Genomic DNA, 14,248 nt, shown 5'->3' on the forward strand with positions numbered 1-14,248 from the left:
ACACAAACTAGGAGTTGCCTGGTTTCGGGTGCGGTGTTTGTTTATGTGATGGATGTTTCAATCTCTCAAGAGCTTCATCATTTGAGAGATTTCACCGATAGTGCTCATGATCTGTGCAAAACCAGAAACATCCTCATACTGGTTCCTACTGAAAATATTTCAACAACATCTCAAAAGCATCCTCAGAATGTATTTGACAACTGTTGGATAGGAATAAGTTTGTTTCAAAGAGTTCATTGTAGCAGTTAAGACTCCTGTAGGAATGTTAAGTCACCTTGACTTGTTTTCTTTCTTCTTCTAGACCCATCAGCCTAACAGTAGCCAAATGCTGGGACCCTACTCCCAGGAGTTATTTCACCATCCCCAGGGGTGAGTACGTATTCCTGCTCTTTGCTGGGTTCCTGTGGAGCCCTCAAGGTCTAGAATATTTTCAGTTATTTTGGCATCTAACAGATTGCTGTTCCTTGCAAGTTTGATACTTTTAAGTTTGGTTGTGTTGTTTCTTTGCTTTTTGTTTTGGGAGGCAGGGGTTTAAGATACTCTTTCTGAGACTCCAGTGCCCACTGAGCTCGTGGGAGTTTTTCTTTTGATTCACATGGCTTTGGATCAAGCTCTTAACCTTTTGGTGGGTATATCCTTGTGATCTCAACCTTTCCATTGATAGAATGTTTGGAGGATAACTGTATTTAAGTGTTAAAAAGCCTGATTTTGTCACGTGTACACTTTTTAGAAACAACTTAAACTCAGTATTTTTAAAATTTGAGGCAGACAACATTGTTTGATATGCCTAAAACCTCTTGAAAATGATGATCTAGTTTAAAAACTTCTAGTTTAATAAACCTTTCGATAGCTGTAAAAGATCTGTGCTCATGTGACAAACAGCTGCCTCCTACTGGTGAGTGCTCTGCTTATGGTATTGAAACCAGTTTGTCACCAGTCCTTCTAGGAAGATGTGGATAGCGTTGTCCATTGAAACAAAAGCAATAGACTTGTGCAGACTACAGGAGCTCTCTGTGAAGTCCTTAGGAAAACCAGCATAATCAAAAGAAAAACCCCACAAATGCCATATTTCCGATTTGCTGCAGGGAGAGCTTGTGTATCAGTTTGTTCTTTGCTCAGTGAAGGCGCGTGCATCATTATCCAAGGCAAACAGCGACGTGTCTGTGGCAGGCTGAACTGGTTGCAATAATGTGTGGGATATCTGGTGGAAATACCTAACACAGGCAGAGCTGTCTTACGGGATTTCTGAGTTTAAGGCGATGGAACAACAGCCACTGTAATTCAGAAGAAAAGAAGTAATCCAGATTATGAGGAAAATGGAGTTTTATTCTCAGCTTTAGAAATGACTTGCTGTGTGGCTGCTCTTAAAGTCTGAGTGTAATTTTCACTCCTCTCTGACACCAGTCTCTTCAAATGGTCTTTGTCTTGTCTATTTATTTTGCAAGACTATTCCAGAGAGATACTCAGCTCTCAAGTTACAGTTCTGATTCACCTTCAGCAGAAGATTCACCTTCTGTCTGAGTGGTTATTTTGGATCCCAGACCCTGAGAAGTAGGGAAAGATTTCCCAGTCAGCTGGGGCAAAGCATTTGGTAGTATTTCAGCAACATGAGAATCTGTCTCACTCTATAGAATAATAGTGAAATAATATTACTGGACTTTTTTCCCCACTACGGGAAATATTTCACTCCTACTGCAGTTGCAGGAACAGGAATGTCATGGTTTTATCTTATTAGGCTGGTGTGACAATTGCTAAGAGGAAACCAGCTACTGCTGGCAAGGTGCTTTTTGTCCCTTCGTGCTGGGGCTATCTCAGTTGTACCCAATGGCACAGACTTCTGCACCTCAAAAAATTCCTTCTTACTCTAGTCGTAGTGTTTGCTGCAAATCTGAATCCATTTGTCTTTTTCTCCCTTTCTGTTTGTTTTGCAGCTGAACCAGTGAGGCCAATTGACCCAGCAGCGTGGATCTCTCATACCACAGCCATGACGGGAGCGTACCCCCGTTACGGTATGAGCCCCTCCATGAGCATCACCACATCTACCAGCTCCTCACTAACAAGCTCAATTCCCGATTCGGAAAGTAAGTCACACTGCGGCCAGCACAGGGCAGGCATCTTCTGCTCGGGGCCAGCAGTGCAGAGCTGTGCGCAAAACCGACCCCAGCCACAAGCACGATGAAAACGACAGCGGCCACAGAACTCTTGAATGCTTTCTTAAATTTGTGATTCTCATGGGGAGCGTAAAACCTATTTCGGAAGGTCAGAAGTTAACGCAGTGGTGTTTTGCCGGGGTTCATGGTCAGGAAGAGGTGGTTTCTGGTCCCTTTTAAAGTTACAAGGCAGGCCTCCAACTTTATCCCCTCAGATGAACGTGAGAGCTTTCTCCTTGCATTTGACTGTTTTAAAATAAATTTTAATAATTCAGGTAGATGTCACTGGATAATAATGTTAGTGTGTCATTTAGGAAATCTTCCACTGATATTCACATAGCCTTCTTGTGTACTTTTTTTTAATACTTATAGAGTTTATTGAACACGGAAAAAACAAATGTGATGTCCCATGTGAAATTACAGTAGAGTTGAGTCGTCTTTGCTGGTTTGTCTCTCTGTGGCAGCCTCTAGTCATATCCACGTAACCAGCAAGTTATCATGGTTCTTTATCTTGGAAATTTTTGTTTAAAGAATATAAACTCTTCCTTTATTTTACTTTGCTTTCTGATGTAAGCAGGGGATAAAAGCTAGGGTTTGGGTTGAAACACGTGGCAGTAAGGCATGACAAATAGACGAGGAGCATATGTGTCTGAGAACACTGTCCGCTGAAGTCCTACTTCAGGAAAGTGTTAATATTTAAAACGGCACTTCAGTTTACTTCACATGAAAGTTTTGAGGTGCTTTCCACCTCATTAGTATGTGTTTGTTTCCTGTAATAATAATATGGAAGAATTTCTCTAGAGATGCAACTTTTCAATCAGATTTATTCATCTGTAAAAAGGAGATTTATTACATTTGTTTTTATACACATAGAAATCTTGAAGTGGCTTTAAAGTTCTGAGGAGATTATCTCATTTGTGGAACAATGCTACCTCGGTACGCGTTCGTTGAAAGCCAGATAAATACTGACGTCTTTAATAAGGGGTGCTTAAGTGTCTAAATTTAGGACCGAGTAACTTTTTCCATTTTGTAAGATTTTCCAGAGAGAAAGGGAGGAAATCATTCAGGAAACAAAAAAACAAAATAAACAAGAAAAACGACACTTTGAGGATTTTAAAGACCAGTGTGTTGATGATTAGTGACAGGATCTTCCCTGCACAAATGCATGGCTGAAGCGTGCAAGGGAACTGGTTAAGTCCTATCAGACTACATAGGTGTCTGCCTCTTCTACTTTCTCTCAGATTTTATAAGCACATAGTTCCTGGAATTAGACCTCACCTTGAACTGAAAGGGCAGTTATCCTTTTTGTAGGTGTAGTAGCTCAGTGCCTCTCCAGGTAGCAGGCAGCACCACTGAAGGGGAAATGCATCCACAGTAGAAAGCAAGTGAACCGCTCCCCTGATGACTGCTTTATCTTGAGATGTGTTTTCAGCCTTACAGGTGCTAAAGATTGCTGGAATCAAATATATCTGCTGATTGCTGTCAAAACCAAGAGTCTGTTACTCTGCGTTCCTCTCGAACTCTTCATGTATCGTGTGCCCTGATCTACAGTGATGTGATTGGGAAGTGCGGAACGCAGACGCCCTCTCAGTCATACTTTTAAAATAAAGGTTATTTGGGAGCAGAACCATGTTTCTGGAGACAGCTTCTCATTTTTCTGACAGTGACTTGAGTGTTTCCTTTCCTGAATGGAAGAAAATGGGGAGTACCCTGACCTTTATTGTCATCTTTTGCGTAACAGTCCTTCAGTTCAGCACTGCTACCCACCCCCCCCCAAACACGGCAGGCAGCACCTGAGGGCCCTGGCTACAAGGGGCACCTCTCATGTGAAGCTCTTGGGCAGGAGAGACAAAGCTGGGGAGGAACAGAGGAGAGAGAGAGAGGCCAGGCAAGACTGCACATTGACATCTCAAAGAACGACGAGCTTCACGCAAAATGGTGCTTTCTGACTTCTCACGTTCCAGAGCAAGCTTCTCGGTTTCAGTTCGTCTGAGGCTGGAGTCACTGGTATTTGAAGCAAATACAGGATCTGTTCTACAGAATCTGGCTGTGAAAGTGGAAGCAGTGAATTAATGGAGCCATCTCAGACAAATCTGGTTCCTGGTTCCTTGTTTTAAGTATTGTGGATGCCTGCTGTTGTACTCTGTACAGCAAGGCCAGGATAATGTCAACGGACCGAATAACTGCTTTCCTGCTGGCTAGCGTTCCTTTTGCTGTTTGGCCTCTGGATCAAAAGTGAAATTCTGATACCTGAAGCATTTGCACAGCCATCATCGCATCAGTGCTAGTGCTTAAAGTAGCTGAGATTTTGGGGCCGTACAAATCACCAGCACACAGTAGGAATTACTCTGTGTTAGCTCTTTATTTTCCCAGGCGCATTTCTTCAAAAACAGGGCTATGCAAACCGAGGCAGACTGAGGTGCTTCGTAGTAGTTATTGGTTTTAAGTTTCTTGTTCTCCAGCAGTGTTCTGGCTGATGCAGGAGAATATTCTCTGACAGTGGTTTGTGAGCGTTGGACTTGCTGCCTCTGTCAGTGCGAACTCTGCTCCTGGGTTACTCTGCTAAGGGCGAGTTTTGTTTTTTTTTTTTTTTCTTCCCCCCCCCCCCCCCCCCTCCATCCAGTACAGGACCCCTTTCTGCAAGGTAGTGCTGTAGTGCTGTCCCATTCCATGAGATTAACTTCAGGTGTTTCAGCGTTTCTTGGAAGTTTTGCTGTTTCAAAATGCAGGCCGCTGACATTGTTTGAAAGTTCTCTTTTTCTCTCACGTGGACTTCAGAGGATTTTGAATTGACACTTCAAACTATTTCTGCTTAGTAGTATCCAGCCTGAGGCACTGCGTAATTTCCTGGGGCCTTTTTGCTTGGAGAAACGTGTGCTTCCTTACTCAATAAGGATACAAGCCAGTGGTGGTATTACATGTGGTAGGACTTTTTTTTTCTGGAGCATACACCTCTTTTTTTACTACCAGGATCTGCTAATGGGAGAAAAATGCCACTCAAAACCAATAACCAAAGCCTGGAGAAAGAGCTTTATGGTAGTTCTGGTTCCCTGCAAAGGAGTTACTGTCCGTGCCGTTCCCCAGACGTGGACACGCCTGGTCAGGTAGTCAGGCCCATAGCTGACTGAGTTCAGACAGTGACTACATTTTAGATGCATCTTAGAATTTTTCATATTTGTATAGCAGCTAGCAGACTTAAAAAATATTGATGATTGTTTGGCCAGTATTGTTCTTTATATGCAGGTCTCAGGTCACCAAGAAAATGTGATTTATTGCTCCTCATGTAATTTATTTGAATGTCGGTTTGTTGGTTGTTTTTTTTTTTTCCCCCCCCCCAAACAAACATGTTGCTTTTTGCCACTAACCAAACTAACTTAAAGCAAAAGCAAATTTTTTGTGTTTATTCAGACTTTGTAAGTATTGGAACTGCATGCATAGGTGGTCTGGGATATTTTCCTGCGTATTAGCAGTGCATGTATTGAAAGAAGCATTTTCAGTTTTCATTGTTTCATGCTTGTTATACCTTTTATCGAAAGTTTGGGTTGCTGGAAAAGGACAAAATTGGTTCCCTTGTGCTTTTGAAAGGTGGGTAATGTGGGGAGCTGGGAGAGGGGGAGGGAGGAGGGTGAAGAAGGGTCTGAACTACAAACACAGGACACACATGCTCGACATGAATTCTGGGTTTATTTTTATAATAAACCCAGAAAAACAGGGCTGAGATTCACACTGCTGAACTGAGGTGCCTACTGTAGAAGTCTAGTTCCTTTAGAAATTCCTCCTCTACCATGCGTAGAGGCAAAGTGGCGTCTAATATTTTCTAATTTCAATACTCCCCAATTACGCTGATGTCCAGATCTTAAAAAAACAAATGGACGTTGATTGAGACATGGTGGTCCTCTTTCTCCATGCAGATGAGTGTTATTCCTGGCAATTAAACCAAAAGCTAGAGCAAGCCAAAAACCCTTTTCCTACAAAGTTTTGCATACAGTGCCCTGAGCTGTTGGGTGCGTAGGGGCTGTACGAGGGTGCATTTGGGAACCTTGGTGTCTTTTTTGGCAGCAGTTGGTAAAGCTGTGTCTTGAAACCTTTCATCCGAACCGGGAGCTGAGTTCTTCTTCTCAGACTCAGTTAATTTCAAAGCAGCATGTGACCTTTCTTCCTTTTAGAATTAGAAGAGTCTCCCTTAACTGTGAAGAGTGACATGGCCACTATCGTCAAGGTTATGCAGCTGCCAGACTCAGGCCTTGAGATTCGGGACAGGATGTGGTTAAAAATCACCATCTCCAACGCAGTGATAGGTAAGCTGTCAGAGGAATGCTGGGGAAAACAAACAGTGGCTTTTGGAGAGAGGCTGAAGAAACTGTCTTTATGTGTGGTGGTTTTTTTTTTCGTTTTTTTTTCCTGTCTATGACATCTTAGTTGTTGTATCTCAGATTTTACTTGTGGCACTAGCAATCTGCCCAAGTTCAGCAGAGCTACAATCCTTGTAATTCCGGTTCCAGACAGCCACAGGACCTTAATAAAACACCTGTCCTGGTTCTGGCCAGGATAGAGTTAATATTTACCTGAGCTGGGTGGAGAACTGAAGCTGGCAGCCCCTATGGCTGGGATAGTTAACTAATTAGCTAACAGCTGGGGTTAATTTACCCAAATTAGCCAAAGGACTATTCCATCCCATCTGACATCATGCTCAGTATATAAGTGAGGAGGGTGCTGAAGGGAGGCCCTCCTAGTTGGAAGAGACTGGATGTGGAGATCTGTTGTGAGCTATTGTACTGTATTTGTGTTCCATCACTCTATTGTTTTCTTCTGTCATTACTGTTAAATTTACTTTTTGTTCAATCTTAACCCGCGTGTTTGGTTTTTTTTTTTTTTCCCTGGTTTTCTTTTGTTTGTCAAATCTCCTCCTATTCTCTCGGAGAGTGGGGGGAGTGAGAGAGAGACTGCGTAGTCTGGTCCCCGTTGGGGCTGAACTACGACAACACCTTAATTAAATTTAAAATTACCACAGCTAGTCTGCCTTTGATTCTGACTGTCCTGTGACCTGAACTGTGCTGACATTTCGTCAGTCTAGGCTGTAGTTACTTTTTCCTGAGAAAGGGGTTGGAACCCAGGTCTGTTGACAACGTAACATCTGCCTCTTGAGGAAGATGGCTGTCCCAGTCACCTCTGTTCTGTAAATCCTGTGTCGTTTTCCTCACTGCAACTCAGAAGGGTTTGAACAGCATGACTATAACATTTTCTGTGCATTTTGTGTCGCTGTTAATGGAGTGTTCAACTGGATGCAAGATAATTCTTTGCTTTCTTTATTGTTGTTTGGCAACTAATTTAGCAGTTAGGCTGAGTAATTAAAATACTGTTTTAATCTCTGCAGCAAGATTCTACCTGTTCATATTTGTGTTCAGTACCTGGCAGAGTAGTGCCTGTGGGCTGTGTGATAATGTGAAGGTTAATAATAAACCAAAAAAGATCAATTTTTCTCAGATGATCTTGTGTCTCCTCTTCCTTTTCTTATTTCAGGAGCAGATGTAGTTGACTGGCTTTACACACACGTGGAAGGCTTCAAAGACCGACGGGAGGCTAGAAAGTATGCCAGCAGCATGTTAAAACACGGCTACCTCAGGCACACTGTGAACAAAATCACCTTCTCGGAACAGTGCTATTACGTCTTTGGAGACCTCTGTGGCAGTAAGTTCCCTGTCTGGGAAGGGCAAAGCTGCATGTGTGTTGTCCCTTCTGTGCTCGCAGCGTGTACAGAGGAAAGTTTGTAGGATTTAATAAGTGGCGTTTCAGAACGGGCCGTTATTCGGAAGTTGCATGATAACTGGTTGACGCTTCCTGTTAGACGGAGCAATTAGACCACTTGGAGGAGAAGGATGAGCTCATCAAACAGGGCAGGCTCAAGAGAGCAGGATTTATTTCTGGTGGTGCCACTGACTTTCCTGCTTGTCAGTCACACTCAGTTCCCAGTCTGTAAAATGGGGATGGTTCCTCCTTGGCTTGTGGGAACGCTGCGAAGGCACCGTGCTGCTCAGTGGGACCTACTTCTGCCTGCCCTGCCCTGCCTGACGTTTTGAGTGAGCCCCTCCAGTTCCTCACCACACTGGTGCTGTGTCAGCCGTTATTGATGTGCAGGAGTCAGCTGCTGGGTAAAAACACAATCTTCACTTTTTTTTTTTTTTCTTCTCTCTTTTACAGATATGGCTGCACTGAACCTTAACAACGGTTCCAGCGGAGCCTCGGATCAGGATACCCTTGCTCCACTCCCACATTCTGCTGCTCCCTGGCCGTTAGGCCAAGGATACCCCTATCAGTATCCTCTGCCCCCTCCGTGTTTCCCGCCGGCATACCAAGACCCAGGCTTTAGCTACGGTAGTGGCAGCGCAGGGAGCCAGCAAAGTGAAGGTAAGATGGTTAATCCGGTATTTATTTCTGCAGCTGTCATTATCCCGAACCATTTGCTTGAGTTTCTCCGTGCCGTCTGTGCTCCTGTCTTGTGGTTTTGGATGCTACCTGCATGAATTGGTGCGACCGCACTTAATCGGAACCGTTTGTGTGTGTGATGGGGTGGGTTGGCCTTTCAGCTCTGTATTGAAACTGCCGGGGCGTTTGAACTGGGCCGGTAGAGAACAGAACACGTGCTGTGTGTAGTTCTGCTGTAGTTCTGTACCCCACGCAAAATGCCGGTGGGGAACTGGAGCCAAGCTCTTTGTCACGTCCGTGGTGGCCTGGGCAGCTGTGCTTTTCTTACCCACCAGCCCCACACGGAGAACCACTGCTTAGATCAAGCCAATCAGGCCAACATTAGTCACTCCATTGTCCACCCTGTTAAAACAGATTGGCTATTGCCTCCCTTTTTAGAGGCCAGAGCCCAGCAGCGGGGTGGCAGTCGCTTGTTTTAGGCCGTTTTGGCGCTGATAGAACAGGGATTAGAACCAGGGTGCTCTTGTCTTTCACTTCGATGCTCAGTACAAAAGGAAAATCACTCTCTTTGCTTATGTGAGACAAGCGTGAGGGGGCCAGCCAGGTCGTTTACAGGGCTGAAACACTGCTCACAGGGAGGAGAGTCCCTTTTGTAATATACAACAGGGAAAAAAAGATAATACTGCATGGATTAAAAACCTGACCTCCTCCTTTCCTGCCCTTGCATAATTTTGTGGTTCATTTTTAAATCTTAGTAAACAAAAATTATGTATATTTTTGGCTGTACAGATTTATTTTTTTTTTTTTAAATCACTTCCAGAGTGAGTTTTGCTTTTGGAAACGCTGCCGGTAAAGAACAGGTGAAGATTCTCTGTGTTTTTTATGGTGAACATCCAGTAACTTGGATGTAACTTCTTCCTGTTTACCACAGCCAGTTAGATTTTGCAAAATTGCACAAAAGAAATTCCGTAACAGGAACTTGTTCCCAGGATTTTAGCACTGCTGCTTCCCGCCTTACCTCAAAATAAGAATGTCTGGGGAAGCTCTCAGTGGTATCCAGAAGTTTTAGAACTACAAGGTGATTGTGCTGGGAAGAATGTGATTATTTTTTTTGGCAGCTGGTTCTGTGGGCAGCAGAATATTAGATCTCCGCTGCTGGAATAGGAAAGGTATGGTATTTCATCCATGCGACCTGGGTTACTGGCTAAAGGGAGCCTTGTGAAAGGCGCCAAGGTGTTCGATTTTGAAAGGTTCCAATGCTTTCCGTGTTCTTTTGGAAACTACACTTCTGTGTCGTTTCTTGTTTTGTAACTGTTATTCCCTTGTTTTGTTCTGAGCAAGCATTAGACTGAAGGATTCATAGAGGAATGGCTGACTCTAGGGGATTGGTAAGCTTCCAACGCCTCCATAATAATAATGAATTCACAGCATGATCATTTAGACTTGTGACCCAAATGTTTAGCTGTATTTTTTTCTTTTTTTTTTTCTTTTTAATTGTTTTGGACGCCCAACCTGTCTCAATGCACAGTAGTCCAGTAGCGTGGTGTTAGCGTATCAGCTTGTCTGCCCTCGTGTGAACAGCATCAGGTACCTCTCTGTCAGCGCAGATGGGAAATTCCTGTCACTGCTCTCTTCACTGCTATTCATAATGTACATAAATAAATAATCCCAGCCCCTAATTTATTAACCTGACATCATCCGTATGGATTGGATTGATCTACCAGTGTCCTTCCGCCACTCGTTTACTGAGAGACCACCCAGATCTCTCAGGCAGGTATTAAGAGTACCGGGACACAAGGTTACGCTGGTCGCTCTCAACACAGGATGTTAGAATTGGGTTTCTTACCAAGCCTCTCTTTTATGTGCAATGTTAGATTGTCGCGGAATTCATCCAGTGAGCAAGAGCACTGCTCAGAGCCCAGTGAATGCCACGTGTTTTTGAGGTGAACACAGCGTATTTGCTGAGGGTTACAGACAAAAGCCTAAGATTTGGGTCAAGAGACAGACTGAAGCTGTGTTCTGGCAAGCAACAGATGGGGAAGAAGATCTAGCGACGTTTTCTGTGATGTTGCAGTTCTGTTCAAGGCTCTGTTCAGTTTAGGTTGCTGCTCAAAGTCACATCCCTGTTTTGGTAGGTGCTCACTGTTCAGATGGGTAGTGTGAGAGATCACCAGGCTACAGACTGCAGAGACGAAAGAAGTAGGAAGGATGAATTTGTTCAGGCTCACAGGAGGTCAGTTATTGAGACAGGAACAGTAGAAGTACACCTACACAATCTCTGGAGGTTCTCCTGCCGCTGCCCAGGAGGACTCACGTGGAAGCTTCATGTGTCAAGTTCGCAGCATTTCACACTTCGGCTTTGGATTGGGCTGCGTGTCTCCGAGACAGGCCAGTTACTAGCTGCCAAGAGGGTGACACTGTTGTTAAATTGCGCTTAAACTCAGGGCTTAAAAGGACTTTCTGATTGTTCTGTGACAGGATTGAAAGGCACGTCAGGTAGAGAGCGAATCTCGGCATGATCGGAGGAGAACGGCTGTGCTGCTGATTATTCTTAGATAGACTGCTGTATATGGTTTCTCTATTTTCTTTCTGCCGTGTAATCAGCTTGGAGTGCAGCTGCAGAAAGCCAGGTTTTTCTGGGATAAGAAGTCTGCATTACCCACTAGACCTTCTGGAGTCTTGGCAGATCTGCTAGAACTGCCACTCCAGATATACCGGAGTGCCCTAAGGCCGTGTCAGTCCAGCTGACTGTGGAAGAGCTCTCAAGATCGGCTGCACTGAAAGCATATATTGCTGTCTTTCTCCCGTGCATGATCTTTACTCGGCCACAAGCTACGGAAATGGGAATGAATTCTTGTGTCTGAGGAGCTTGCATCAAGGAATAGTGACCTGGGGTAAGGTTTGCAGGGTTTGGATGGGTAGCAACAGAATGCATCATGAAATAAAGGCAGAGGCGTTTTAGCTGTGGAAGGGTTAAAATAAAACGTCGGTTTTCTTCCACTCTGAATGATGTGCTATGCCAGAGAGCTTTACAGAAACGCTTCTTGGAGATAATCTCGGTGGTGTTCTTTGGAGCTGTAACAGTCAACCTGCTAACAAGTAGTTTCTCCTCTCGTTTGTTTTTACAAGATGATTGTTACGAAACATTTGAAATGACAGCTCAGGGAGCACCTTACCTCTTCAAAAAGCTCCCTTTAATGAATCCTTGTAGTGTTTGGTGAGAGCAGCTGAACCCATCTTCATATCTCCACGTACAGATGGAAGAAAAGGGAGGCACAAAGCAGAAAAGAGCTGATAGGGGTACAATCAGCAGATACCATTTCAGGGTCCCAGAATACTGACTTTGAGTCCAGGGATTTTGTGTTCTGTGTTTTCCATCGATCCCCAGCTTTCCTTGCGCTCTGCAGGGGAATCTCGCTTTTCCGCCATACACACCAGGTCAGACTTGTTTTCCTGCATCTCCTCTTTGCCTGCTCTGAACATCAGCTGCAGCAGACAGGTGGTGATGATCGTCTGTAGTTGAGGAGAGGAGCAGCTCAGAGTCTCTCTTTTTCCCATTTCACTGACCCCAGTGGCTCATTTATACGCAAGAGCTGGTCCCCTGCTCTCCTAGGGGGAGATTCTTTTTGGGAAGACAGTCTTGCACTAAGATGGCATGAACTCACCGAGATATTCCGTGGGTTGGTTTGTTGAGGTTTTCTGAAGAATAACTAACTTGGAAGCGTCTCCTGACATCATCCCTAGTCTACCATCTCTCATGGTAACAGAGCATGACCTTCAACTTTCATGTAAAATCAGTCCTGAAGTTTAGTGAAGCTTCTGTGTAGCAACGGCTCGGCTTACACACCAGCAGCAGTGCTTGGTTTTTCCGAGTTGATTTAGTGGCCTCTGCTGGGAACATCCTGCCTGTTACTGATTCGTCGTAGAGCAGTTCAACAAATAACTGGTTTTTTGAACAATTATCCAACAACAGAACACTCTAGTGATGAATTTTAAAAGAATCTACGCATGAAGCCAGCAAAAGGACATCTGTTAATCTCATATGACTTGGCCCTGGGTGCAAATATGGCCAGTGTGACCAAGGGTGGCAGAGACCGCAGATGAGTTTCTTTTTGAAAAATATTTGCCCATAGACAGTTGCAATTAGATTGAACCTCGTTTGCTTGAGTCAGAACCCAAATGCCTGCTTCTTCCCTCTGTTTTTCCTCCTCCCCTCTCTGCAGTCAGTGGGGCGGCAGCGGAGCAGACGGCTTTCGGCCCGTGGTGCCAGGCTAGCTGCTGCTTTCACTGTGCAAGCCCCAAAGTGTCTACGTGTACCTGTGCATGGCACAACCTTGTCAGCTTTGTTCTACCCATTGTCGTTGCTAAACCCCATCAGCCACCACCAGCACGTTCAGGCCTGGTTTTGTCATCGTTGTTGCCATTACAGCGGTCATACCTGGATCTGTGGGCGTTGTAGGAGCTGACAATGGGGGACAGCAGTGGACGTGAGCTGATTCTGCTTTTTCTGTGTGTCCTTTTTGCTCGTGGGCTTTAGGAAGCAAAAGCAGCGGCTCGAACCGAAGCAATAGCGAGAACAGCAGGAGAGCTCTTGGCAGAGAGAAGGACCGCAAGTCGGCTGGCAGCGGCAGCGAGTCTGACCACACCGCCCGCAGCAGCGGCGGCGCCAGCGTCGTGCGTCGGGAGAGGCCCGTCAGCCAGCTCAGCCACCGGAGTCACGTCTCTGCCACCCACAGCGAGAGAAGCCACCACAGCCATCATTCTTACGGGCCTCCGGGAGTCCCACCCCTCTACAGTCTCCCCAAGCTGGGCTCCAAAGTCTACGGGACCAGCGGACCCCCTGGAGGGCCCCCCGTGAGGGAATTGAGCTCTGTTCCTCCGGAGCTGACAGGGAGCCGGCAGTCCTTCCAGAAGGCGATGGGCAACCCTTGTGAATTCTTTGTCGACATCATGTGAGAGGAAGTGCCTTCAGACTCTGCTTGGGGAAGAGCCGGGGCCGGGGTGGGGGATTGTTTTGGGGGTGGGTGGGCGATTTGGTCCTTGTCGAACACTTAATGGAAGAAACTTGGCTGTCTTGCATGTCACGCCTTCCTGGTTTGCAATTGTGTTGCAGAAAAATCAACAAAACAAAAAAAAAAAACCACAAAAAAATCACCTCACAAAAACAAACAAAAAAAATCTCCTGGGATTGTTAAATATCAGCAGATTGATGGCATCTTTTCGTTGCCTTTTCCCCCCCCCCCCCCCCTTTCTTCACCTCTTGTTTTTGATTGTGAATGGCTGGTGTATATTCACATCTTAACGAGCTTTGGTAATTGTGGCACCTACTCCAGCGCAATGAGTGTATCTCTTTGGCTGATTCAAGGACTGTTATTTCACATGACTTCTAAATTTCCAGTAATGCATAGTAGCACTTTTATTTTTCCCTGCTTTTTCTCTTACAAGGTAAAAACGACGGTTGGGCAGTATCTGTGATACTGCCGTCTAACGCTGTTTCTCGGATGCGGCGGTCGGCACTCAGAGCAGACGTGGCACCCGCAAGCGTACAGACAACGCGTGCTTGGAAAGGAGCAGGCTCAACCAATTCCTAGCAGAGGGCAAAGTTGTGACTGCTGACTAGGGAGTATAAATCAACCTTTCTTTTTCTTTTTTTTTTTTTTTTTTTTTTTTTTTAT

At 45.0% G+C, this 14,248-nt stretch overlaps 1 protein-coding gene across 3 annotated transcripts in view; it reads left to right on the plus strand.

Moving 5' to 3' along the window:
• The window catches only part of DVL1 (dishevelled segment polarity protein 1), an 86,822-nt gene extending 73,270 nt beyond the window's left edge, over nucleotides 1–13,552 (plus strand). For 2 of the 3 annotated variants that reach the window (XM_086764587.1, XM_086764589.1), the window contains 6 exons: nucleotides 302–369; nucleotides 1,932–2,081; nucleotides 6,317–6,448; nucleotides 7,671–7,838; nucleotides 8,349–8,555; nucleotides 13,111–13,552. In XM_086764587.1, coding sequence (XP_086620713.1) covers nucleotides 302–369; nucleotides 1,932–2,081; nucleotides 6,317–6,448; nucleotides 7,671–7,838; nucleotides 8,349–8,555; nucleotides 13,111–13,529 — 1,144 coding nt within the window. In that variant the 3' untranslated portion in view covers nucleotides 13,530–13,552. The remainder of the gene's footprint in view (nucleotides 1–301; nucleotides 370–1,931; nucleotides 2,082–6,316; nucleotides 6,449–7,670; nucleotides 7,839–8,348; nucleotides 8,556–13,110) is intronic. The other variant, XM_086764588.1, reaches the window with a different exon arrangement.
• The last annotated feature ends 696 nt before the right edge of the window (nucleotides 13,553–14,248 follow it).

This window comes from Chlamydotis macqueenii, chromosome 21, assembly GCF_036417535.1.
Source record: "Chlamydotis macqueenii isolate bChlMac1 chromosome 21, bChlMac1.mat, whole genome shotgun sequence".
Lineage (NCBI taxonomy): Eukaryota > Metazoa > Chordata > Aves > Otidiformes > Otididae > Chlamydotis > Chlamydotis macqueenii.